General features: G+C 52.6%; 5 protein-coding genes across 5 annotated transcripts; 2 read left to right on the top strand and 3 right to left on the bottom strand.

Annotated features, from left to right (window-relative positions):
- Positions 1-62: 62 nt before the first annotated feature.
- On the bottom strand, positions 63-5,481 carry POX_h09848 (uncharacterized protein; the record flags this gene model as incomplete). The annotated part of the gene is made up of 13 exons (XM_050118593.1): positions 63-285; positions 368-850; positions 895-1,546; positions 1,609-1,673; positions 1,732-1,809; positions 2,004-2,127; positions 2,182-2,689; positions 2,743-3,458; positions 3,526-3,759; positions 3,834-4,340; positions 4,424-4,955; positions 5,036-5,226; positions 5,283-5,481. The coding sequence occupies 13 exons, from the start codon at positions 5,479-5,481 to the stop codon at positions 63-65; spliced, it is 4,512 nt and encodes a 1,503-aa protein (XP_049965380.1).
- A 4,140-nt stretch (positions 5,482-9,621) lies between these two features.
- POX_h09849 (uncharacterized protein) lies at positions 9,622-10,143 on the top strand (the record flags this gene model as incomplete). Its single annotated transcript, XM_050118594.1, has 1 exon — positions 9,622-10,143. The coding sequence occupies one exon, from the start codon at positions 9,622-9,624 to the stop codon at positions 10,141-10,143; it is 522 nt and encodes a 173-aa protein (XP_049965381.1).
- Positions 10,144-10,715: 572 nt separating this feature from the next.
- Positions 10,716-13,677, bottom strand: POX_h09850 (uncharacterized protein; the record flags this gene model as incomplete). The annotated part of the gene is made up of 2 exons (XM_050118595.1): positions 10,716-12,890; positions 13,048-13,677. 2 exons carry the CDS (start codon positions 13,675-13,677, stop codon positions 10,716-10,718), a joined length of 2,805 nt encoding a protein of 934 aa, XP_049965382.1.
- A 1,718-nt stretch (positions 13,678-15,395) lies between these two features.
- POX_h09851 (uncharacterized protein) lies at positions 15,396-15,719 on the top strand (the record flags this gene model as incomplete). The annotated part of the gene is made up of 1 exon (XM_050118596.1): positions 15,396-15,719. The coding sequence occupies one exon, from the start codon at positions 15,396-15,398 to the stop codon at positions 15,717-15,719; it is 324 nt and encodes a 107-aa protein (XP_049965383.1).
- Positions 15,720-19,060: 3,341 nt separating this feature from the next.
- POX_h09852 (uncharacterized protein) lies at positions 19,061-25,327 on the bottom strand (the record flags this gene model as incomplete). Its single annotated transcript, XM_050118597.1, has 3 exons — positions 19,061-19,285; positions 19,345-24,736; positions 24,795-25,327. The coding sequence occupies 3 exons, from the start codon at positions 25,325-25,327 to the stop codon at positions 19,061-19,063; spliced, it is 6,150 nt and encodes a 2,049-aa protein (XP_049965384.1).
- Positions 25,328-26,344: the final 1,017 nt, after the last annotated feature.

Below are 26,344 nucleotides of genomic sequence, written 5' to 3' on the forward strand. Positions count from 1 at the left end.
CATCTTATTACATGTACACGCTGCATATGACGCGGCGGCCCACATCCTCTCAAACCAGTACCTCACGTCGCGACCCTTCTCGCTCTGTAGAATGACGCAAACTCAGACGGGGTGGACAGAAGCTCAGCGGGCGATGCATATTCCATCAAGCGGCCCTTCTTCATCAGCGCGACTCGATCATAGCGATCGACATAGCGAAGTCGATGAATGACCGATATGACCGTTTGAGATTTGAACTCTCTATCTATGATGGCTTGCATAGTAGCTTCGGTTTCGCCGTCGACGCTAGACACATAGATAGGAGATGGAGTTAGTGTACTGCGAAAAAGCGATCCGTCATATATTCACTCTGTTCTTAAAAACTTACCTGCTCATAGCCTCATCGAGGATCAGAATGGGGCTTTTCATCACTAATGCTCGGGCCAAAGCAAGTAGTTGTCGTTCGCCCATGGACCAGTCAGATATCAAGAGGGGCTGGTCCAGCTCAGTACCCCTGGTACAATCTTCGCTGACTTTCTTCCACAGGCCCACGGCCTCCAAAGCCCGGATCAGCGTCGAGTCAGGGGCATGCTGGCCTTCAGTAGCTTCGCGGTCAAGGTTGAAACGTAGAGTACCCGGCATGAAGAAAGGTTCTTGGGATACCACGTTAAAACGAGAGCGAACGACATTGCAGGGTATTGTAGAGAGGTCGATGCCATCGAGAATGATGCGCCCCTCTTGCAATTCGATCATCTGCAGTAGTCCGAGGATAAAGGATGTTTTGCCACTACCGGAGGGGCCGCAGACGGCAATCTTTTGTCCAGACTCGATGGTCACAGACAAGTTGTCCAAAGCCGGCGGAAATTCGGGTCTGCACAGGAGCAAATATGTGTTAGAAAGTTGTCTGGCAAAAACATCAAGACGCGTGAGGGATTAAAGACTTGCCCATAAGAGGCGACGACGCGGTCAAAGCACAAGTTCCCCTGGCTCGGCCAGTTGGGTGAAACAGTTGCCAAGTTCCTTTCCTCCCTTTCTTCTGAAGGCGTGGTGTCGACAAAGTCCTGGATACGGGCGACCGCTCCAATGGATGTTTCCATCATGGTCCAGAACCGAATCAGTAACATGAGGTCTTGATTGAAGACTAAGATCAAATTGAGAGCGACACCGACACTGCTTGCGCTAAACTTCCCTCGGAGAGAGACAATCAGGGACACAAGGACCACCGCCAGAGCCATGACAATACAATCTAGAACCAGCTGCAGCCATTGCTGGATGCAGTAGAGCATGTAGAACGGCTTCTGTGATTGGTTCAGAAGATTTTCGAGGCGAGCTTGAAATGGACCTTGCCACTTCATTGCACGAATCACTTTTATGCCATGCATAGTCTCCACAAAGTGCGTGAACAAAGGTGACTTTGCCTCTATATCCAGCAATCGGACTTGGCGAGAGGTACGCAAATAGTAGCTCTGTACTAGATACAGAACCACCACTAGCACAGGGACTGCGGCAGTAAGATATTTTCCCAAGACACTGAGCAATATCAACTGAACGACACATTCACCAAAGGCTATTGTATTGTCAGATCTGTCTGCAGACTCTAGGGTTGGGGTAGGACATGACAGAACTGACAGGCAAGGACATTGAGTGCTTCCAATGGGAGGTCCATGTCAATGAGCTCCAGGTCTTGACTGAATCTGCGAAAGAATTAGAAAAATTTGCATAATTATTGCCCTGAATTACGGTGACTCAAACCGATTTGTAGTATATCCTGCGTCAGTCCGCTGGAAAAAGCTGAATGGGGCACTGAGTAGGACATTCTCGTCAGTCGCGCTTCCAACAAAAGCCATATCAGGACATGATGAATACATGCCCGAGAGTCGTTTTTAGTAGTTGACAGTGCATGTTCCGGCCAGTGTTGCTGATTATCGGCACGAATACCGCCCTGTGACCATAATCTCAACTTGTTAGTCTTCAAAAAGATCGGTTCAATTACCAGCCTTTCTTGCCTTGCGGGGACCACTAACCAACAAGTATACATGAGACTGGTCGTGGCAATTCCAACAAGTAAAGCATAAACACCTATGTATTTTGCAGGCTTTTGGTTTGGATTACTTTGATTGGCATTTGACCAATCTTGCAGCCAAATCGCTACAGGAAGACGTTAGGTCCGTCTCGGCAGCCAAAAGCGTTATTGCCACTCACCTGTGAACCGTTCAGAGAAACAGAAAATCAAGGTGATCACTATGACTGAGGACACGAGAATTCGTCCGGCGGAGCGAATGTAGAAAGTGTATACCGACCATTTCCCGTCTCGACGATCCAGATCTGCTTCCAACACTGCTTCTTCGACGGTGATTGGAGGTTGGTCCCGCGGGACAACGGTTGTTCCTGTCTCGGGGGCCATGGTTTCGCTTTCAAGGAAGTTTTCTTCCTCGTCTTCAATTTCATCCTGTGTCAAGTCAAGGTGCAGGTCTTCGTATGATGCTGATTTTGATACAGTTCCGTTGTCAAGGACCAAGATCGTGTTGGCATGTGGTAGTAGGTGATGATTGTGTGTGGTGAAAATGACGGTTCTACCTGACTCTCGAAAGTGTCCTCCATTTGCCAATAGTCGACTTGTGATGGCTACCACAGTCTTGTTGTCGAGGCTACTAAAGACATCATCGAGGAGAATGGTCGGAGCTCGCGAATAGACCGCTCGGGCGAGAGACTGGAGAAGGTCAGCTGGATAGTTATTTTTCAGTAGACATAACGGAGACATACAATTCGCTGCTTTTGACCACCGCTCAACGAGATTCCAGAGCTTCCACAACGGGAAAGGTCGCCACCAGCAATCGTCTCCAAATCTTGGTCCAAGGCACATGCCCAGGTGACGAAGTTGTACCACTTGGGATCATAGGCTGCAGGTCCAATAATGTTTTGACGGATGGTGTCATTCATAATCCAGGGAACCTGTGGGCAATACGCAATAGAAGTCGATGCAAATGCGGACATGGAGCCATTCCTTAGAGTGGTCTCCCCGAGGGCACTCTCCAGAAGCGTGCTCTTCCCAGAACCCACTGGTCCAACTACCGCAATGATTTCTCTCTTTTTAAAAGCAATATTAAGGCCATGAAGAACACGAGGACCATCTGCAGTCCATGAGAAAGCAGCGTTGTGAAATTCCAGCACGACGCCTGGGGGTGTGGCGGAGGGCGGCCGCGACAGGAGTTCCAGGTCGTCTCCCATAGTCAATGGTGTGCGAGGCTCCATCATGGAGGCTTTGCAACAATAATCCTCAATGCGCCGAAAAGAAGCCAAGGACTCCCACAATGGTGGGAGGGTTTGGATGAAGGTGAGGAGAGGATCGGTCATCAAGGAGATCAGCGAGAGGGATGTAAACATGCGATTAGCAAGCAGAGATTGGTTGCCCCGCACGGATTGAATGATTGCGTATACAGCAAAGGTCGCAAAAGGCGCCAAGGTCGTGGGAACATTCGCTGATGAGTTAATTTATTAGCCTTCTTGCCTTGCGGTGAACAGGGCCCAGCTTTTCCCGACACATACATAAAACAGCTTGGATGATCAACAAGCCGCGAAACCTTTTAGACACCCGCAGCTCCACATATCGCAGTTCGGTGATGCAGGATAGGAGTTTGTCGGTAAGGCTCAAAGCCTTGACGGACTTCATATCATGCAGCATGCTCGAGGTAATGGCCAAACGAGCTTGCACACGCTCGATCCAGTTTTTCTGCGCCGTGCGAGATTTGTGAGAGACGGGAATAGTTGCAATCACCGAAACTGTTTTATTGGGTTAGACAATTGTATCTGGGCCGCCATAGTACAGAGAGAGAGAGACAGAAAAAAAAACACACCGACTGAAATGACGGCCGGGATCAATGATGCGATCCCCAGCTGTCGCGCGAGAAGGAAGACTGCAACCGCCACATCAACCGGAGCCGCCCATGCTTCATGAATGCTGCGAAGTTTTTTCACGATACGTTCCACATCGGTACCCATGAGCGTGATGGATGATTCTGACTTGAATTCACTCGCTTCCATTCTAGTTGTCTGTCGGTAAATTAGCGAAATCAATCCCGCGCGGACGGTAGTGTTGAAGCGCAAGGCCTGGCGCCAGTACATAGCTGTTGCCAAGGCCATTCCGAGGTAAGTCAGAACAAAAGCTCCCACTAGGGACGGTCCATAATACTTTCTGTCCGATGTCTGTACATCGGACAAGAACCCAATAGTGGCCGAGATGAGAAATGGCTGGCAGAACTTGCAGGCCGTGAGGCATAGTCGAGGCACAACGGCGCTCAAAAATGGCCATAAATAGGCACGGAACACCACGCGGACCAACTTGGCCTTTTGGATTTGTTGATCTTGAAAGCAAATTGCACATCAGCCACGCGGGTTCTCCTCACATCCTCATCAGCAAGCCGTTCAAGGACCTGCGTTGACTTACTCTTGGACCACGTCTCTAGCAGCCGGTCTTCCGCCGACCCGCCCTGCAAGTCTCGGTCGACTTCTGGCATGTCATGAAGGGCGAGTATTGACGAAAATCCACTCTGGAAGAGTGGAAGCATCCATATGAAAAAGCTGCGGGCCCAGAAGCTGGATGTGTACTCTTTGCTGGCTTGTTTATAGGCCGAAACCACGCTACGTCTTTTGTTGATTGACTCGAGACCCAGGACCACTGACGTAGCAACAGCAACCAAGGTCCATACGATTGCTTGAGTTTCGACAGCTGGAGAGAGCGTCCACAGCGTACGAGCGCGGGGGAGTGCTAAGATACTCGCGGCAAAGAAGTAGAGAACCATTATGTCCGACGGGCGGACGGAGCGCTGGTCTTCCAGCCATGAAAGCGAGGTGGCTACGGCCACGGCCAGTATTTGAAGAACACTAGCTGCTAGAGATGCATTGGTATGGAGGATTGGGGCCTGGATCTGAAATGCAAGATAGATTGTCTGAAGTGCGAACAAAGCGGTGAGAAAGCTCTGAGCGATCCAGTGTGGTCAGCAGACTGATTGTCCAGAACTCCTAGCACAGGATTCAGTGGTTGATTGCGTTTGCGCACCAGCTTGTAAGTCGCGAGTCTATGCGAATTGATTTTAACTGGACTGCGGATCAGTGCTGGAAGACGAAATAGGGCCAGCAGGAGGAATGTCCCAGCCGGTACGGCTGTGAGGATGGCATCTTCGAAGAGAAGGGTAAAATCAAAAGGACGACACGCTTCAAGGACACGCGGGCCGAAGATGTTGTCACTGCCTTGGGGACAATTCATGACAGATTCCATAGACAAAAATTCTCCTGGAAGAGCTCACCTGGGAACTTGAAGAGGAGAGGATTCAACAAAAGTTCACCAGGCGTTGATGACGACCTACTCTCTTGACTCCTCTGTGTCAGCCTCACCATACTCCACACCCCCGACGGAGCTCCGATTGAGGCTCCTCCATTTACGACCCGGTGGGCGGCGGGTATCCCGTCAGATGGCGGGGAGGGGGGGCTTATCGTGGCTTTCATATTTGGGTCTGATTCATTCCTGAGCAAGAGGCCCAAGTCTACAGACCCATGTCCAGGAACCCATGTCCAGAGGCCAATGCTTATCTTGCCCAAACTGGGCACCGACGGATGAACGCGACAGATTTGCCTCTGAGAGGCTGAGTTCCGCTGTCAGGTCAACTTGCATGTTTGCAGCTACTTGGCTGCCTTGAGTTGAAGAGTCGAGGACTTGGCTGCGACAATCTTTGATTGGCGCTGCGGTGGATGCGAGCTGGCGTGAATCCCCACTGGCCGTCACCCTCTCTGGGTCACATGATTGGGATTCACCCGGGTCGTTTGACGGGTTGGCATGAGGCTCCGCTTTGGCCCACCGTGCACTTGCTTGCCATACATGCTGTGGGTGTTCTGCGCGTCTGTGGAGTGGCATCAGGAGAACCGCGGAGAGATTTTTGCAGATGTCTTTGAAATATGATCAGAGAGTGCGGTCGCTTATAAGATCTCGCTGGATTGGATGGTTTTGGTGACGCGTGAGAGGTCCCTCCGGCTTTCACCTTGTCATCCTTCCTCATTGGAATACAATCATATGCGCCCTTGCCATCTATTTGGCATAGAACGGAGTCTTCTGGGTGTCTTTTCATGATGAATTTGGAGATTACTAGGAGACAAAGTTGTGCGCAACTTACGCAAGTCATCTAGCACTATATTTTGAGCAAACAAACATAATCTCTCCAAGGTTCCAAGCACGCAAACATTTATGTATCGGATGTATGTGTCAGAGGAGAGAATTGCTCTGGTGGAGGAAGGACAATGACTGAGATTCCATATCTAACAGTGTTTCCATCAACTTCCCACGGATTAGGAAGTGATGCTCGATACCAACAGCAGAGCGTCTACGTGTAGCTAGAATCAACAGGAGAAGCCCGATTTCACTGCTAGAAGTTGGCTAGACATGATGGGAGAAAAGTGATGTCTGATTAGCACAATGGCTTTATGAATTGAGACCGACTCTTGGTAAAACTGCAGAAAATGCACATATCAATAGCGAGGGTCTTATCTTAACTGTATAAATTCTGAACGTCCTACACCGCTACCACAAAGCTTCTTAACTAATTTGACTGGGGGGATAGCATTATCCATTATTTTGATGGGGAGTCAATGCTCACACATACGACCACAGGGTGTAAAGAACTGGTCTTTCTGTGCGTTTAGCCGTACTTGGACCACGCTAGGTATATGAGCGTGCTCAATTTCCTATTATGTAAGAGCCAAAACTTGGAGCTAAGTAATGTTCAAAAGGAAGACTAAAAAGTTGCTCTGACAGAGAAGCTTTCACATTTTTGCACACACACCGTGGCCCTATTTGAGATACAAACCCAAACAAGAAGAGCAAGAACTTGCCCCAGTGAGCAAGTGAGTGAGGGAGATCATCTAAGCAGAGATATAGATGTAACTACTGCTCCCCTAGCTCAACATTACGCGGCCAAAAGTGCAAGCACAAGTACTTTATTCTCTTGATACAGCACAGGCAGTATCTTCCATCCGCCTTACTGTGGTTAAAATAATAGAATACACACATGACTATATGCATGTGAGTGGTATGCTGTCGTAGTCCCTTCCAATCTTCCAAGGGATGACGATTCTCTAATCCTGTCTTGCCCCTCAATCCTCTTCCCTAGTGAAATTCCTCGTTCACCTAACAGGCCTTCAGAAATGAGAGATTCTGACTTTTTGACGGCAGAGTGTCGACTTTGTCCGGTTAGCTAAAGGGATCGGTCTGGATCGTAATATCATGCTAATATAAAATCAGACACTCAAACTTGGCGACCAGACTATTACTATAATAGACAATTAGCAGCTATAGAAAGAGCGAACGTGTACCGACTGAAAATTGAACCCATCAACGGTCTCTCGTCAACAGTCATTGTCAGGCCAAAAAAAAGAAGGATGGTCGGAGGAGTTCGGAAGGGAGAAGGAAGTCTAAAGCAGATTCAAAGACTTCCAAGGAGTGATGGATACCCTAATTCTTGGGCCAAGGATACTTTAGTGGAGTCCGTGCCCTGATCTTGCCGGAGGTTGTCAAGACTACTCTCTATGATCTCTCTCGTGGCGAGAGAACTGTCAACAAGGAAGACATAAATGTCAAAACCATGGAGGTGTTTCACTCGCTAATTGCTTGCGGGGCTGTATATTGGGATCGGAGGCTGAAAACCTTCATTTACTGCGAAGCAGATGAATCTGACTCGGGCAAGGTCATGGTTGTCGATCTTGAGCCAGTCGAGCTTCCGACCTCATTCCTCGGCTGGAAACCGGGTGTGAATCGTGAAGGCGCCCGAGCATTGATGGAAGATTTCAGTAGTTTGAGTGATCGATATCACAAACAGGTCTCCTCCCGCTTTGGCTTTCCCGAGGCCCTGACCTCAATAGTGGTGAGGAGCAAATTGAGCTCAGAACAATTCTTGAGACAAACCACGCCGTGGCTTGATCAAAGAGATCGAGGGACATGGTAGGCTTTGGAGGGCCAAGTTTGAACTGGATACTCGTTTCTATTTCATTTTGGCTGGATCACCGAGGGGAATTGACGTACTTTTCAGGGAATAGAGATGTCAAATTGATACAGAATTTCCAACAGGTCGAGTCACTGCTATCACTACCTGGTTTGTGAGAACGTTGCTACATCCAATACAGCTCCGTCCCGTACTACCAAGTGAAGAGACCTAAGGCAGAGCCGATAACAGGCCTTAGACAACAACCACGGAGACCAGGCAAATGAGTGAGTGGATATAGGGAGAAGAAGAATGAACACCTCTTTCAAGACTCTAACTCGACCTAGATCACTAGATGGCAGGCGTCCAGGAAGGAGGCACAGCCCCCATCACTTCCCAGTGACACCAGATATATACCACCGTAGGTTGCCCCCTATTTTTAGACCAGCATAGAAAAGTAAGCATAAGATCAAAAGTCCACAGCGCGAGCGTGGTTAATACCGCCCAGCTAGGTATACTCTGCTCATGCACTGGGCCAGAACCAGAGCCAGTGCAGTGCGACAAGGGCGAGTGAGATGGGTGAGACTCACTCGCTCTTACTAGGGGATTCTCACCCGTTGCATAGCCTAATACACCTTATACCAATGCACTCCCCGTCGCGCGACAGGAGGCACTTTAACGTACTTTTAGCCGTGCTTAAGCCATACGCCGGTCAGTTGCTAATAGAAGGAGTATAGTGGATGACCACATGGGAAACTTGGCTGTATGTTTCGGGTGTTTTAATTTTCTTTTCGCTGTGCCCGGTTCATTCTAATGGTCTGGGTACCTAGTTCCACCCCTTGAGATTTGTTCATCTTGCAAATATACAGGTCTCAATTTGATATAATGCAAGAACATAGGGAAAAATGGAATAGATCCATACCTATTCGCCTTCGAGACCACCAAATTGACCTCCAGGAGATATTCAGAGGCACAATCTCTATCCCGACTAGATAGAACAGACCATCCATCAAAGCGGGTAGCGATCGGCCCCACCGTCCCAAAAAACCCCCAAAAAGGCTTGTGAAATGCTTAGCTCCAGACCCGAGCCGGGCATTGCGTCCTTGACCGGAGCTACGCCGGACGACCGGTGGTCCGGGGTGATTCTGACGACAGACGGGGATCTACGACGTGCGGAGGAGCAAAGATGATTGGTTGATGCATGCAATGGAGAGTCAGCCCGAGTTTCCATGGTGAGGGAGTTTCATTCTTGGGATGATCGTCAGCCTCTTTGAGATTCGATTGGCGACGAGGGTCTCGGGGGCTGATGGATGGGCGCGTCTCTGTTGAAGGACCCGAGGTGGACGATTGAAAAGTGGCGGGGATCGGCGGCGGTTGCCTGCTTCAAATCGTTTTCGTCGTGAGCAGTCAACCAGCTGGAGGTTGCAGATTGGAGGTGCTACGGAGGTTTGGAAATGGTGGCTTTGGAGAGAGGGGTAAGGACGGTAGACCTCTGGAAGGTCTATATATTGGCATCATATCTCTCCCGGGTGTCCGTGGGTGAGACTTTCTCTGTCCACGGACCTGAATCAAATAGTACCAAACACCTAGTGACTTTCAACCCATTGATCTCCTCGGTGTATACTCTCACTTCAATCCTTGACGGCGTTATCATCAACCTCACAACCTTTCAAACACCATGCATCTGTCAATTAAAATCCCGCTTCTCGCCCTCGCCCTCCAGCAAGGTGTCTCTGCTGCTGACCCTGCGACCACGACAACCACCGCCGCCACCACAGACACCTCCTGCGGTCCTTGCCAACACGGATATGTCTGCAAACAAGGCCACTGTATCCTCGACACCGAACACCTGACAAATCCCCTGCAAATCTTCTCCACCATCACCAACCCCGGTGGCCCTCTTCAAACGGCCACCGATTCCACGACCGCCATGGAAACTACGCCCAGCGGCGCAAGCTCGAGTAGCGCGAGTGCGGGTGCCACCCAGTCTGCCTCGAGCTCGGACTCTGCCACGGCGGACCACTCATCCTCCACCATGTCAATGACTTCGCGAGAGGTGCCGACGGGCTCGAGCTCGACGACGGCGGCTGCGGCTGGTACAACCACCGCGTCTGGAGGAGGGAGTACGCTATCGGCGGAGTGGAGTATGTGGATGGCGCTGGGACTGGTTGTCGTGGGACTTGGACCGGTGATTGTTTGAAGGACCCCCAGAACGAATGGAAGAGGCGAAGAGGGTGTCTACTGTCCAGCATGTGGTGGGTCAACGGGCAAGAGATGGGAAATATGATACGAAAGTGCAATCGTATGTGGTGTTTTCCTTCAGCCTTTCGTTTCTGGGTCTATGGACAGGGTTCACCCTCGCTTGCAGCGGCTCCTTTTCTCCATCGTCGATATCTAAGCCAATGAGGATTCAAATGTGGAATAAAAAATGAATAAATCTATCTTCTATAACTTGACAAAAGATTGATCAAATTCGAGTGGTAGCTGCACGCGGGAAAGGATGTGTATCAGATGGCGCAGGGAAAATGGACATGTGAAGATGTATGTCATCAATGAAGAGAGAGAGAGAGAGAGAGAAGAGAGGAGAGAGAGAGAGAGAGAGAGAGAAAGGGGTTGGGGGGAGAGAGTGTGTGTTTGTGTATATGTTCGAAGGCGTGGGTGTGTGAGGGAGTGGTATATGGAAGGGGAAAGGAAAAAAAATTAAAGATATGTTCAAGAATATGCAACTCGTCAGCGCCGCATGGTCGGATCGGCCCACTTTCATTGCAATCGCTACTGCGACCGATCATGACTTTGCGGATCTTGTGCAATGGAGATGGTAGGTTGCTGAGAAGATCCATCCACGCGCCCTTGCTCCATCATATCCTCCTGATCGTGGCTGACACTGCTCCGGTGACGGAAGAAGCGATTCCGGGTCGAGGTGCCGCTGGCGAAACTCGGGGCCTCGGTCGAATTGCGTCCATGCGACATGGCGCTCAAATTGGACGGACGACGGTGTCGGAGCGACAGACGAGACCCGGAGCCGTGACTGGCACGCTCTTCCTCCTCCTCCTCGACGGCTTCCTGAATCCGTCGCTCACGAGCCTCACGGTTGGACGCACGGACAACGTCGTCGACGCGGGGCTGGCGATCCTCAAAGACGTCGCCCATGAGATCGTTGGAGGCCATGTTGGACATGCCGAGGGAGAAGTCGACATGTTTCCGCGAAACGGACCCTCCGCGGGGGCGGGCAGTGTATCCCCTGCGCAGGATCGACTGCTGGCGGGCCGCCGAGCTGGAGTTCTGGGTCTCGGGCAGGGTGCCAGCAGCCTCGTCGAGCGAGTGGAGGTTGTCTGGTCCACTGGGGGTGCGGCCGGGAGGTGCATAGCTGGGGGGCTGACCATAGTTGATGTGGACGGGGAAGTCGGTGGTCGCACCCTGGAGGTTCATGCGTGGGCCCTCGATGCCAATCTCCTGAAGGGCAGTCATGAGCATGCAGATGAACTTGTTGCGGCGTTGCAGACGGAGGCCCTCATTTTGCCAGTTGGACTTGTAGAAGAAGACGACGTTGAGTGTGACGGAGAAGTTTTCCGTGACGGTGCGCAGCTCGGTCAAGATGTTGCCCTGGAAATCGCGCTTCTCGCTGCGAACGAATTCCAACAGACGCTGGCGCAGCGCATCCATCTGCTGAATGGAGGTACCGTACTTGATGGTCACGGGGACGGCCTCGAGCGGCCCAGAACGACGCTGGTTGAGAATGAAGAGGCCGTTGAGATAGCTGTTGGGCGCCTGGACCACGTGTCCCTGCATCTTGGTGGCTTCGGTGTAGAGAAGGGAGATTTTCTTGATAAAGTAGTCATCCCCCAGCCCGTTGTCACCGGTGTTACCGTAGATGGTCACTCGGTCACCCACATCGAAGGGATGTTTGACAAACACAAAGACCAGACTCTGCAGGAACTCCTGAGCAGTCGCGGAGAACAGCCACGACAGCGCCAGAATACTGGATCCGGCAGAGGTCAGCACGCCCGCGGTGGAGGTGGAGATGAGGGACAGGAAGACGATGAGGACGATGACGATGACGAAAAACATGAGGATATCATCAAGCTTGGAGACGACGGAATCAATGTCTTTCAGCGATGCGGTGATGGATTTGCGCTCGCGGCCAATTTCCACGCAGGCAGCCTCGAGCTCCTCCATGGAGATATCGCCGTTCATATCCCGATCAAACATGGCGAACGCGGCCTCGGCCTCGTCGCCATTGTCAAAGGCCTCTTTGAGATCACCCGAGAAGACCGTTTCAAACCCGTCCCGCACAAAAGTCCGGTACAGACGACGGGCCAACACCTGGCAGCCCGAGGTGGTGCGCAGCAGCGTGCGGATCACCTGGTACGGGTCGGAGCTGGTGCGGACTTTGCGGCCCGTAAAGTCGGCCACGACCCCTCCGGCCAAATCGGCGACCTTATTACCAGCCTTGTTCAGGGCGCCACGGGCGACCTTGTGCGCCTTGTCGGCGTATCGTAGGGGAGTGCGAGCCCCCGACGGAACGGTGTCTTCTTTCTCGGCAAAGGCATCATCGGTCTCCTCGATTCGGGCGCGCGACCAGGCATACAACTTCGTGAGACTGCCGATCTGGAACTTGTTGATCTCAATCCGGTCGGCATAGGTCCGCAGGTGGAAGCTGATAGCGATGAGCTGGATGATCAGCTTCTCGATCAGGTTCAAGATGGTCCACACGAAAATGACGATAATGATCTTGTTGACCGTCACTTCCCAGCTTTTGGTGTTCGTATCCCCGGACACGTGGTGGTTCTTCATGGTCGGCAAGAAGGAAATCTCCACTCCCAGCCACCAGAAGAACAGCGCGGCATGGATCTCGAGTTGCAAAGCCAGGTCCCGCCATTTTTTAGCATTGTTGGTGAAGATGCTGGCCAGCACTCCGACAACGGGGGGGATGCACTTGGCCACAATCTAAAGCCATGAGATCTCGTTAGCATGGAACCTGGAGCATGGAGCACGGAGCCACTTTTCGCCTGGAGGCCCTCCCACATGCCTCGGAATATCAATGACGGAGTGGTGGGGAAGAATGGGGGGGAGGGCGATCGATTGCGGGGGGCGCAGGACTTACTCGACCAGCCCAGAGGGTGAGCCAGACAATCTCCAACCAGATGGCAAACCACATCAACCGGACACCGCCCACATTGGCATCTTTGAACCGGAGGGCGCCCACAAGCAACGGAATCAGCAACACCAGGGCCACCGGGACGATGTAGGTGAGATATCGAACAATGAAGCTGGACTCGTGGATGCGCTTCACGAATTGGGAGAGTCGGGTATTGGGGGTCTCGGGGGGCCGGTACACGGTGGTCTTCTCGTGAATGGGGTTGGTGGCCTCGAGGAAGTCGTCCACCAGCTCCTCTCGGCGCGAGCGAGATCGACTCATGGACGCTCGTTCTCCGTCGCCGTGATCGGCCTGCGTCGAGCGGGAAGCCACCCGCTCAGCCTGCAGCAGCATCAAGTCATCCTCTAGCCGGGTTGACTCCTCCCGACGTGCGGATGGAGTCCCCATCAATGAGCCCCCGTGCTCGTCGGAATACGAGGTATCGACACGAAGGCGGTCATTGCGGCGCTCAGGTTGATTCTCGGGGACGTATGTTCCATCGTCGGAGCTGGGGAATACCTCGTCGGATTCGGGGTGTTTGCCATTGCGCTGCTCCTGCAGCTGAAACTTTTCATGTTCCTCGGTAGGTGTCGACATGATGCGTGTACCTCAACCGGGTTCGGATTCAACGTAAGTTGTAGGTCAGAACCACTACCAGCGTGGTTGCCAACGGGTCCAGTTGGGCGAGTGATGAGGAATCGAATGGGTTCCTCGTATGCCGACGCTGGCTGGTTTGTGACCTTTGTTGGAGGTCGAGAGAGTGTATGTCACCACCCTAATTGGACCACATCCGTTGCGATGGCGGGAATGGGTTGGTCGATATGGTCAGAAAGCGCCGTGGAGTTGATCAATAGGGCGCCTGTTGAGAGTACACAGCACAATTGAGACGAAGAGGGGAGGGTAGAGGAGGATTCGGTAAAGACAGGAGGGTGAGAGAGACAGTGAGAGAGAGAGAGAGAGGAGAAGAAAGTCGGATGCAAGTGCCTCAGAATTGTCAGCGATGGTGGGCATGGATCGCATTAACAATAACCTGTCCCGACTCCCGACTCCCGACCCAAGCGTGCAGAGCGCAAACACTTGGAACTCTGAGAGTGTCCTCTGCCACTCTGGATGCATCGTGGGTGAAACGATGTGGGCCACGGTGGGTCACCACACGCACCGACATCTCCTCCTCCATGCTAGTCAAGATGGGGGACCTCACTAGTTGCACAAAAGGAGAAGGGTGAGGGGACGGGGGACGGGACGACAGATTCTGATGCTTCTGCTCGTCGTGGAGACCACATTGCCGATGAGGCAGGATGGATGATGGATCCCGGTCGGGTTGAAGGCATACAGTATGCGTCTCACTGGAAAGTAGTGATCTCAGAAAATATGGATTATTTCTGCTTCGCGAACCACAAGAGAGCAAGAGCCCGTATGTTGGCTGGCACATGAGAATCACTCTGGCCCGCCACGGTCGATAGCGTCATAGCTCAAACCTTGACAGGCTGACTCGTGAATTTCCGAATTTCCAACTTTTCTTTTTTTTTTCTTGAATCGGGATTGTGATTTTCCCGTTCCATTGTGACTGTGCCGATCACGAGTTTTTCTTTTCTTTGTTTTTTTTCTTCTTTTCTCTTGATCTCGGGTCATTTCCAGTGCTATCCTCTAGATGTCTCCTACTTGTCCCAGTAGTCCTGCCTGTAGACTCTTGTGCCCTTCTTGCCCACCACTTGACCGTTTCATGCTCGAGTCCCGAGTGCCGACTAGACGACGCCACGCCCCACCACGCGATCTCCACCCGGCAAGCCCTCCAGCGCCAGAAGAACGCCATTCGAGCGCCGGAGCGGGTCGGTTGGATGAAGTGGCGCCTATGGATATGGGTTTTTTTGATAATCTTTTTTTTTCGTCCTGTTCAGAGACACAAGACAAAGAGGACAAAAATATGAGTGGAAAAGAAGAGTCGGTCAATGTCCCACCTGCCAAGGCCGGTGGAAATTGCCAACCTCTGAAAGATGCCACCCAGCACTATTATTGTTATTACCCGGAACCTAAAGGTCTTCCCCCCTCTAGGCGCTGGGAGCTGACGATCGTTTTTTGGATTTGGATAGGGATAGTAAACATGGCTATGTACCATATGGACTATGGACAGCAGCCCTGGCTGCCCACTGTTTGCTTTCTGGTTTCAAGATAGTATAGTTGTTGAGTGACTTGGGTTTCCAGACATCTGAGACTTTGATCCTGTCCTACCCGTTCATCATGTCCTGAACCTTTTACCAGTCCCGTCCAACCTGATTCTACACACAACATTGATCTCACACACATGCAATGGCGGAATGGGTCGGGAGTGCCGGCCCGGGGAGGCAGTGTTGTACCGTTCCAGAATCATAATCATCAATATGAACTACCATGATACTCCTGCACACGCCGCTATTCATCGCCACCCGTGCGTCCACCCCTGGAGGCAGTTCCTTGGACATCTCTCAGAGGCCCTGGGAAGAGACAGCCAATGGAAGAAGAGGGCATGCGAGACAGTGGAGGGCCATCACAATGATGATGCAGATGATGATGATGGTGATGCTGCTGATACTGTGCCTCTGGGCCTAGAGAATCTCAGATCTTGGAGCCTCCCTATTTTTGAGAGATGCTTCCGATGGTGAATCGGTGGGAGGTGATGACATGCTTGAATGCATCGCTGTTGGTCCCCTGCACCCGCCGTCTCCCGTCTCCGATGTATATGTGTTCTATGACGGGTCTTTGTAGTAAGGATGGAGAACAAATCTCCAGGACGTATTCAAGAGTTCAAAATATCCCTTGGTAGTGAAGATCAGCATCCATTTGATCTATTCAATCACGTCGTCTGTGCAGAGCCAAGGGATCATCCCTCGGTCGCAAGGGAGACGGGACTCGCCTAGTCGCGAGCACAAACTCGCAAGGTACCGTAACGTTTCCCATATCCCCGACCACAACAACTTGAACATCTGAAAGCTCCAAACCCAGACATGATTTGAATTTTTTTTTTTTTACAATGAATTGGATCAGCTCGCGGCGGTCCGGGGCAAAAATCCCACAACGGGGGTTCCATTCGAGAGTCGCTGAGAATAATAGTATGTCTATGGCACCCACTTGTGGTGCATCCAAGACACATCCTTGTGCCAAATGTGCAATGACCGATTCGGATCAGTACTGATCTTATCGGCCAATGAAACTTGGTGATGGTTTACGGTCGGCTAATAATCATGCATGATGTTGTTCAGGCCCTCTGGAGTGAAGAAGTGACAACAACTCGGGGACGGAGTGGTCTATCGTACAGAAGAACCGCCATTGCGGCTTGCCCCGGTTCATGTTTGTTAACTGTGAAAATAAGGCGGCCAGAGAGATTTCCAGAAAAGAATAGGAGTACACAATGGATAGACCCAGGAATATCCCGAGTGGGATCGCCCGAAGATGGTGCGACGGTCGGTGGCGCGGTGCCAAGCAGGGGAGAAAAAGAGTCTAGCCATTTGAGGGTACCAGCAAGTCTCGACGATGAGTTGGACTCGGTGTACCTTCTGGATTTGGTGATACTCGATTTCTTTTTTTTTTTTTCCTCTGTCAGATAGGTGCAACCGACCCCCTCACTGAGCACCAATCTTGATGACAGAATGAGAGTTCAAGCGGCGGGAAGAAGAATCACAACGAGATCATTGTGCTCCGGCCCGCACGTGAGATGAACGGCCACGGATCTCGAACCTGATGCCTAAAATTGGCAACAGTCTTTGATTTATGGATTCCGCTCCTTGACACGCTGAAATCACAGAATAAGTGCGAACCATAACTTGGTCTCATGCTTGAATCTAGACAGAAGACTACTACCTATCCTTCAGGTTCTTCTTCAGTCATCTAGACGGTGGACAGGTCCGTCTCTCCGAACAAACAATCGAGAAGAAATCGTCCGCTGAGGGACAAGAATCGAGACCTCTCTCCTCACTCAACCGATACAGTCCCTTCATCATGATCCATTGAGCCATGGCTGGGAACATGCCAGCAGACTTTCCATCTGCCCCTTCCCCATGCAAGTGGACCTGACGGCAGCTTTCAGCTACATAAGTGCAAACATTGTAGCAGATTGTATCAGATTGGGTGTATTGAATTGAGATTCAAGTGGAGATTGAATATCCATCAAAAGGGCCAGACCCTGGATTCATCGCTTCAGACTCAGGAGTCCATCCATCTGATCCAGATTGAATGGACCAGAAGACCAACAAAAAAAGCCAAAAAAAAAAAAACCTCGGCCCTCGACCCGACAGCCTGAGGTGTCCACGTTTCAAACATTCAATCACTCGGCTTCGCCCACATCCACCTCCCTCGGAAAATAAACAAGTGTGTCCCACGAAAATTATATCTTTGTCTGACGGAATTCTAAGCTAGTGCTGAAAGCAAACAAAGCGATTTACACCCAGGTTGACATGTCACAGGGACTCGGAAGATGAGGTGAACAGCCCGGGTAGTCACCGACCACTCTTGCTTTCTCATGTTCAAATGTCCCTGTCCCTCGTACCTTAATGTGAACCATTTCCACGGTAAGTGCGGTAGCTTATCGCCCTCCTGTCACCACACAAGTGTCGATTTTCAACGAGCCATGGCAAGTCGCCTGCGGCGAGTGGGCGGGTGGCTTAGGGCAAAAAGACTAAAATAAAAGGGATCATCGCAACTACTGTGCTGGCGTTGTGGAGCCCAGTCCACTTGAACGGGAAATACTGTTCTCGATACTGTTTATCCACCGGCCGGGCAGGCTGGGCGAGGGAGATGGGAACTGGTTTGTCTAGATTCTAGACTTGACCGCTGGGTCAGGAGAGAGAGAGAGTGTGTAGGTAAAGGGGTCAGGGACCGGTCGCAGTACACCATATTTTCTGTAGAGGGTCAAAAGACTCAATGAACCTCATGGCGGGGGGGGGGTTGGAGTGCTACTTTATACTAGGAAAGAGGTGTCAAGGCCGTACGCACTCACATCAGACAATGATAAATCCAAGGGACGACCAGCAAAAGAGCGATACGCAATCGACACAGTTGCTGTAATCGTACCGGTGAGACGTTATGTTTTGATCAAATCAGAACTTGCTGAGTTCGATTGATCCAGACAGTAGGAGGGGTAGCCCTCGAGCCTCCCAGTCTCTCTCTCTACGTGGTCGAGAGGCCTCACGGCATCAATCACAGCCCCAGAGATCTAGTCGACGAGTCTGAGTCCAAGAAACTTGAATGGAATTGGCCATTTTATGCGCAAGCAGGATGCAGAAATACGACATGTAGTCTGCTACAAGTACACAAAGAGTCTACCTAACATCGTACAAGGTTCTGGGCGTCGGCCATGCGCATTGTATACCGGGCTGCGACCGGTTGGTGGTCGGGTTGCTCTTGCTCGTCAACTTGCAAAGACAGTCACTGAAACGCTATGCGAAGAAACAAAGAAAAGCAAAAGCTCAAGACCTGACAGGGAGACAAGGACCGGAAGCGGGAACATCCCGGATGAGACTGAATCAGTTGCGTCAAAGCAAGCAAAGCTGGTCCCGCCACGCAGGTCTGATGAAGTTCAATGCTGGTAACAGGTTACAAAGATGCCGTGGCGGAGATGGCGCACAGGCTTGAATCCTCCAACCCACAAAGAAGAAGAAGAAAAAAAAAAAGACCGAGCGGAATGGAGGCTGCCATTGGTGAAACCCGAGAAATTGACAAGATGAATCCGGAACACCTGGCTCCAACATGTTGGGAAATGAGATTGACATAAGAGACATAAGAAACGTAATTTTGCTGTGAGATGCCGGAGCCAGTGGGCATGATTCAGAGGGATATAATGAAAATCAAAATGATGGTGCCAAGAAAGAAAGGAAAAGAGCAAAAAAAGGGTCCACGGTAGTAGAAAGAAAAGAGAAAAATAGAACGGTGCCTTGAAAACACACAAAGATGGCGCAGGCTCACACGACTTCCCAGTCAAAGACCGATGCCGCGTGCGTCCCGGCTTCGCTTATCGGTTGAATGTGGACTTGTGGGATCGGTAGCGCCCCGGTGCCCGAGGAGTCTGTTCTGTATCTAGGCCGGGAGATGGAAGCGCAGGGCGAGGGGTCGCCTCTGCGTCCGGTGTCCGACTGGCATCGGACTCGCCTCCAGAACCGCCCTCAGCATGCAGCGTACTGCCCGTAGACTTGACCTCCGGGGTAATTGGGGCTCCGGAAAGCCCCCCAATGACACCCTTTCCACGACCCCCGGGGGTGTCGTTTGGCCTTGCAGGAACACTTCTTTCTGTTGTACGTGAGCATTGTTGGGGATCCGGGTGGGCCCCGAGTAGATCGACGTGGTTTGATGCGTGATGGAAGGTCGCCGCAGAGACGGTGATGAGATGTTCGGTGGTGAATCACGAGGGCTGAGAGGTTCTTCGTCCTCGGGTTCCTCAGGGATGCTCATGCCTTCAATGCACTCTTCGATGCTAGTACTTGCTGGTGAACCCAGCAAGCCTTCATCCGAATCGGACTCGCCCGCCTTGCGCAAAGCCTCGCGCTCCTTCTTGAGTAGCTCCTCGCTGCCACTGACCACACTGCCACGACTGTTGGTACGCATCATTTCGATTCCAAGCTTGGAGCCAGGCCGACGACTGCGGGTCGGTGGGCTGCGACGGGATTGTCCCAACTCTTCATCCTCATCATCACCCGATTCGGCGCACTCGTATCGTCTCTTCTCCAGCGACTCTCGTTTTGCACGGATGGCTTCGCTCGAGCGCTGTTTCCGCGGTGTTAACACACCAGTCCCATCCATGGCGGCGGGTGCGGAAACGGTGTGTAAAAGATGCGGGACTGGGACGGCTTCAGGGTCGGGACTGCCAAGCTGAGAGTGCTCCGAGATACCGAGTCCACCTTGGCTGGGATCCCACTCATCATTCGCCCGACTAATAATCACAGGCACCTCCTCCTGTTTCACAGACTCCATCTCCCCAAAGACACTGCTGCCAACCGAGTCATCCCGACTTGACCCCCTATATGAGCTGGGAGGGTTGGGCACAAACCCAGACGACGCGGAGCTTGGGCTGTCGTCATTGGACAGAGGGTTACCGCGACTGTTCGGCATTGCCACCGCCAGTGACTGGGAGGACGGGTTGTAGTCCCTTGGGGGAGGTTTCCACATGCACCACTTGCAAAGCGCTTCCGTAAACTTGGACAGTGTGGGTGGCTTTTCGATCAAGGCATCAAAGTAGTGCGTCTCCGGGAGATCTTTCAAGTAGCCCGTGACTGCGATAATCGGAGTGTGTCTGTTGGCGCTTCGCGTTTCTCGCACCATTCGCGCAAAGTCTGCGCCGTTGACCTGCGGTAACTTGTACTCGGTCATGATAATGTCGAATTGAACCTCGCTTAGCGCATATCTCATGGCTTCGGCACCATTCGTGACCGTGATCGTGCGGCACCGAAGCTTCTCAAATAGACGCTCCATTACGAGCCGCGAGACAGGATGATCCTCACAGATCAGGATGTCCAATGGGCGAAAGAACGGACCATCTTGGAGATTAAACTGCGAGAGACGGCGAGAGCTTTGACGGCGACGCTGAACCTTGAGCAGGGCTTTGGTGCGAGGATCCTCGTTGTCGGAAGATGAAGGGGAAATATCGAACAGCTGACTACGGCGCTTGTGGTGAGTTGGCACGAATGGTTCCTTGTTCATCCCCGGGAAGTCACCACCATCCTGCGATCCGATTGTCTGAGACCTGGCACGACTCGCAGGAGCACTTCCATGGCGTTGAGTAGAAGGGTGTTTGTCGGGGGAGTGTGCAGGTAATCGATTGGGTTTCACGGGCGATGATGCAACCGAACCAAGGCGAAGATTGGGCATTCGGCTCTGATCGATGGATGAGGGCTGAAAGGTCCCGCTTGACTGATGAGAGGTAGTCGAGGAAGATCCGGACGTCTTACGCCTTTCGTGATTGGCACCGGTGCTGAATTGAACCAGTAGCGGCGAAGAAGGTTGTGATGGCCGACTTGGCGACGAATTGGCTTGACTGAGGCCCGACGGAGAGGAAGGGCGATTATTGCCCTTTGTGTGAGACAGGGTCCGCTGCAGAGGCATTGGGACCGGGCTGCCTTCAAGACTTGGGGAGGGCCCTGTCAAGGGCGTTTGAACGGTCGACGAAGAGGTTGATTGACGGTGTTGAGCTTGCATTGCCTCTTGTCGCATCTTCTGAATCACATCCTTGTTGGCTTTCTCGAGCATCGGAAGATTCTTAAAGTTGAAATTTCCAAAGTCATCGACCAAGGAGGGCTCACTCAGTCTTCGGCTTCGCGAGTCCCGAGCATCACGAACATGAGGTGGAATGTGCAAGGGCATCAATGGCCGCTTCATCGAATTGACCTGAGAGCGTACTTTGTAAAGTGCGTCATGAGGCCGATCCGGGTATGAGCCTGACGATGGGTGACCCTGGGGCGATTGCTGATCTTCAAGCTCCTCCGCAAAGGTCTGCAATGTTGCACCCCGAGCATCAAAGTACTCTGTGTCCTCCGGGTTCTCAATGTTGGGGACAAACTGAGCCTTGTCTTCCAAGAGGGTGTCCCAATGGACGTCTGCAAACCAGGGGTGGCTTCGAATCTCTGCTCCACCATTGGGGTATTTTTCGTCGACGTTGGCACCGATACGTTCGCGCGGATTCAACGTCATAAGCTTGTTTATCAGGTCCATCGCCTCCGGGGTGGTGTACTCTTCTGGGTCTTCAGGCCAGTTGATTTTCCTTTGTAGGATATTCTCAAAGACCTCATCTGGAGTGGGCGCGTTGAAGGGAGGATAGCCAAAGATGAATTCAAACATGATACAGCCCAGAGACCACCAATCACTGATCTCATCTTGACCCACGCCATTGATTGTCTCCGGGGCCAGATAGTCGGGTGTTCCCACGAAACGGCGGTCGTGGTCCTCGGGATCGAACAAAGCCATTACAGGTGGAAGCATGCTCTGCGGCGGCGGCGTACTGTGCGCCATCGGGTTGCTGAAGGTTGACTGCAGGGGATACAACCGAGGCGAATCACCAGCCTCGCTCTGCGACTCCTCCTCTTCGGCAAGACTGGGTGCAGAGAGAACGCTAGATGATACCCCATGGTGCTCGTGGCCATTATCGTTGAGTGAAAAGCTCCGGAACATACCATTCAAGCTGTCGCTACCAGCACTATCGCTGCGATAACCCGACGCTCGGCGAGAGCTTTGTCTGCTGGGACCAGTTTGATTGAGACTAAAGTACGACGGCTGAACGTTCGCGGCCATATCCGGGGTGATCAATGGGGTCGAACCAGGCGAGGACATGGCTTGATAGTCAAAGGAGGCAGAGCGGGAAGAGGCGATAGAGATGGCACGAGGGAACGGGCCGTGTTTGAGCAGGTCAGGCGCAGGCTCATTAGGGCTTTTCAAGACACGCTTCTGTCGGCCAACCAAACCCATGCGAGAAAGACCAAAGTCGGTCAATTTCAGATGACCCTTCTGATCAATAAGCAGGTTATCCGGTTTGAGGTCACGATGGACGATGCCACGGTTGTGTAGATGCTCCACGCCAAGAACCACTTCCGCAATGTATTTTTTGGCCCAATCCTCAGGAAGACCACCCAGGATCTTTACGAGCGATGCACAGTCACCGCCATTCAGGTACTCCATGACTAGATAGAGGTAATCCTTGCTCGCAAAAGTCCAATAGAGCTTCGCGACAAAATCGCTTTCACCTTGCCACATCATAATTGCTCTCTCGGCCTTCACATTCGTCACCTGGTTCTTGGCGATCATGTCCGCTTTCTTCAAAACTTTGATAGCGTAATACTCCCCGGTCGATTTCTTCTTGGACAGATACACGCTTCCAAAGGCCCCCTTACTGATCGGCTTGATGATCTCAAAATCCTTGATCGATGGCGGGGCGGGACGCGGCTGCTGGCTCACAGAAGACAACCGGGGCGACGGAGGCGGTTTCACAATGTCTGAAGATGTTGCTGACGACTGACGGCGGTGGTGACGATGATGATGTGCTAGTTCACTAGCGTACGTCGAAGGTGATACGATAGGTGAGGGGAGACTTTCTGCGCCGTGCGAAAGTCGAGGCTTGGGCATTCGCAGCGGAGAATGGGGACCGGAGATGCGAGCAGGAGACTGCTGCCGCCGAGGCGAGCTTGACAGGCCTGGAAGCACCAGGCTTCTGCGTTTACGCTCAAGACTTCTCTCGGAGGATGGCGAGTCCGTACGCATGGCGCTGGCGAAGGCAGACATTGAAGGCATGCTACTATCGCTCGAATCGCCCGCATCGACATCGATCAGCGACAATCCCCGCCGAGTAGGTTGTGACGAGCCCAGCAAGCCAGCGGCACTTTTGTGCGATCGAGGCGTTGGACACTCAAGAGGGCTGTTCGAGGCCGTCGAAATGGCGGCAGAGGAAGATCGCTGCTCGCCTTGGGCAAGCAACACACGGTCGGGAGAATTGCGCATGGACATCGTCAGGGCCGACGTCGTGGGCTTGCGGGGGATTGGCGCTGCGGGCAATGAGGATGAGGGCACGGATTCTTGACTCGGGGCACAAACTGGGTCACCCCTGTCGTCAACTGTACTCCCGTCCGCATCACTGGCAAATGCAGCATCCTGAAAGATCTCGTCGTCCGAGGAGCATGTGGAGTCGCTCAGCTGGCCGGCTGCGATGCGTTCAGCCTTGCTCAGTGCCGCAGTAATGCACTCCTCCACCAGCACGGTGTATTCGATTCGAATTCGCTCGGCGTATTCGACAATTTGGCGATGGCGCACGACAGCATCTACCTTGGCCTTGGCAATCTCTTCCGTGTCTCCAGCCAGGGCCGCCAGACCTTGCTCCTGCTCCAGCGTATTAGAACTGGGGGATGACCACTGCAGCACCTGCGCGATTCGGAATTCAGATTGCGGTGATAGGGTCCTAAATTCTTCTCCATTCTCCGGGCGCGGAGTCTCCTTGATGACCGGCATGCTGATCTCCAGTGCAGTATCGCACAGATCGAGAATCAGCTCGACGATTCGGGCTAGAGGACGTCGCACGGTGAATGCTCTTGGACGGCCCGGCGTGCTCATGCCGGAGACTGAGTGATCGCGGGAGCGTGGGGGGGTCCCCGGGGCCGAGCTGACCCCCGATGTGGGTGCCGAAGAGGGGCTCGAGCTGGTCGGCGACGGTCCAATGGGCAGGCCTTTGTACTCCGGCTGAACCAGTGGCAGGATATTGCCGTCGCTGCCGATCAACGGTCTCCCTTGACGAGCCTCCAATGCGTCCAGCACTCTCACGATGGCGTGGCGGTGTTCATTGAGGTTTTCCTGGGAGATTTGGACTTCCATCTCTGCTCGATGTTCCTGCAAGCAAAGGTCTGAATGTTTCTCAAACCACCAGGGGGTGATCTGACGTTCACAGATACGACACAGAACCGGGGTCGGCGCAGGGTGCTTTGAGGGGTCCGGCTCGTTGGCAGCAGCTTCTGCCAGTTCGGTCAGGTAATTCGCGAGAACCTCGGCACCCACCCCCAGCGATTCAACAAGCTGAGGTGGTAGGTCAATGGTCACTTCTCGCGGTTGCGTGAGCGGTCGGAGCATCCACATGGACTGTGAAGAAGAGGCGCTGTTGTTAGCGATGATCACCAGAAATGACGAACCGGGTGGACTCCTCGCCCTCCCAACGCCTTCCCCTCTGGGAAAGTAAATCAATTGCACTCACATGTCCAGTCTGGTTGTCCGTTCGCTCATACACCATAATACCCTGACCCTCCATGGTGATGACATCCTGAGTCTGCAACCCTTCGGCCGGCGAGGATTGGGCGTGCGAGTCAACCATCGTGATGTCCTGCTTCGCTTCACTCTGTGCGGTTCGCGGGCGTGGTTCGGGCGCAAATTTGAGCACCGACTCGGGGCCCATCTGCATGGTGAATCGGATGAACCGACTCCGGGAATCATCCACCTTCATAGCCTCAACGGCGTCCCGGAACACGTTTTGATTGCCAACGAGCATGTCAGAAATCATCTGTCCTTCCACCGTTTCCGGGGCCGATCCGATGACCTGTCTCCATGATGGGCTCACCCACTTGATGCGGCCCTCCAGGTCGAGATCGACGATGATGTTCAAGGTCTGTTCAGCGGCCTCCTTCAAGTCTTCCCTCTCCTCGCGCATATCTTCACTGAAAGACCGTCTCATGACTGGAGTGACATTTCGAGCCTCTTGCCGCAAGGCTGTCACGGCGGGCGGCGCCAGGAATTGAGAATCGGGGATCCCATTATTGGCCATGGTGTCTGATCCAGCGGGCACCAGGTAGCCTGACGGCGCAATCTGCGAAAGACGGAGAAAGGGGTCCAGCGAGAAGCACTCCTTAGCTAAGATTCACAAATTCAAGAATTTCAACCGAGCCGGAAGTGGAAAGAGGGAAATAGCGCAGCAAGTTTCGACTGGGCCAAGCAGAACCGTCTGCTGGTGGGCAGAGCGGGTGGCTCTTGGGGGCGAGGCTATGGATTCATTCGCGGATTTTCAGCAGGCCATGTTGCACCAGCAGAACGAGGCACAGATCAAACCAAGCTTTGAGAGAAGCTCGCGACCGGCCAATGCCTCGTGGTGATGAAGTTGAGGGATGGGATGATGGATGTTTGTCAGGCGGATGAGTGGTCAGGTCAGGACGGAGGACAACGGAAGTCGGCCAAACTATGCGGGGAACGGGCGCGACAGGCGACGCGCAAGGTCGGGCATCGACGTCAACCCCAATGGAGGTTGACGGGAAAGTGAGCTCAGGACTGAAGATCAGAAAAAGTAGGTGTAAAAAGAGATTGAAATGAAGAGAGTTAGCGCATGGATCACAGATCACACCAGGGCTCTTTTTTTTTGAGGGGGGAGAGAAGAGAAATGCAGTGAAGTCCCGAAGATAAACTTGGAGGGGGCAGGAGGAGCGGTGGTGGACGTGAAGCACGGCCAACGATGATTGGGCGATGGGGAGATCATCCGTGAGGCACTTGGACCATCAGGCGGTGGCCCACTCCTTGGCTGGACGGGGACTTTTTGGGTTCGACTGGATCAGTGTCAGAGCGGCCAGGTCTCGACTAGTTTTTGTGTTCAATGGACTGCAGTTCGGTACACACGAGCAGAGATTATCAGTACAGACCGGCGATCTGACTACAGAAAATGCGTCTGTGGTTGGATGTCTCAGAGATTGTATTTGATTCAAGTGGTGAAAAGGCAGAACATTAGAGGGAGCATTGGGTAGGTCGCCTAGGGCCCGAAACGAGTGGCCTTTACGATGGAATCTGTCAACCATCT

The sequence above is a fragment of the Penicillium oxalicum genome, chromosome VIII (assembly GCF_001723175.1).
Source record: "Penicillium oxalicum strain HP7-1 chromosome VIII, whole genome shotgun sequence".
Taxonomy (NCBI): domain Eukaryota; kingdom Fungi; phylum Ascomycota; class Eurotiomycetes; order Eurotiales; family Aspergillaceae; genus Penicillium; species Penicillium oxalicum.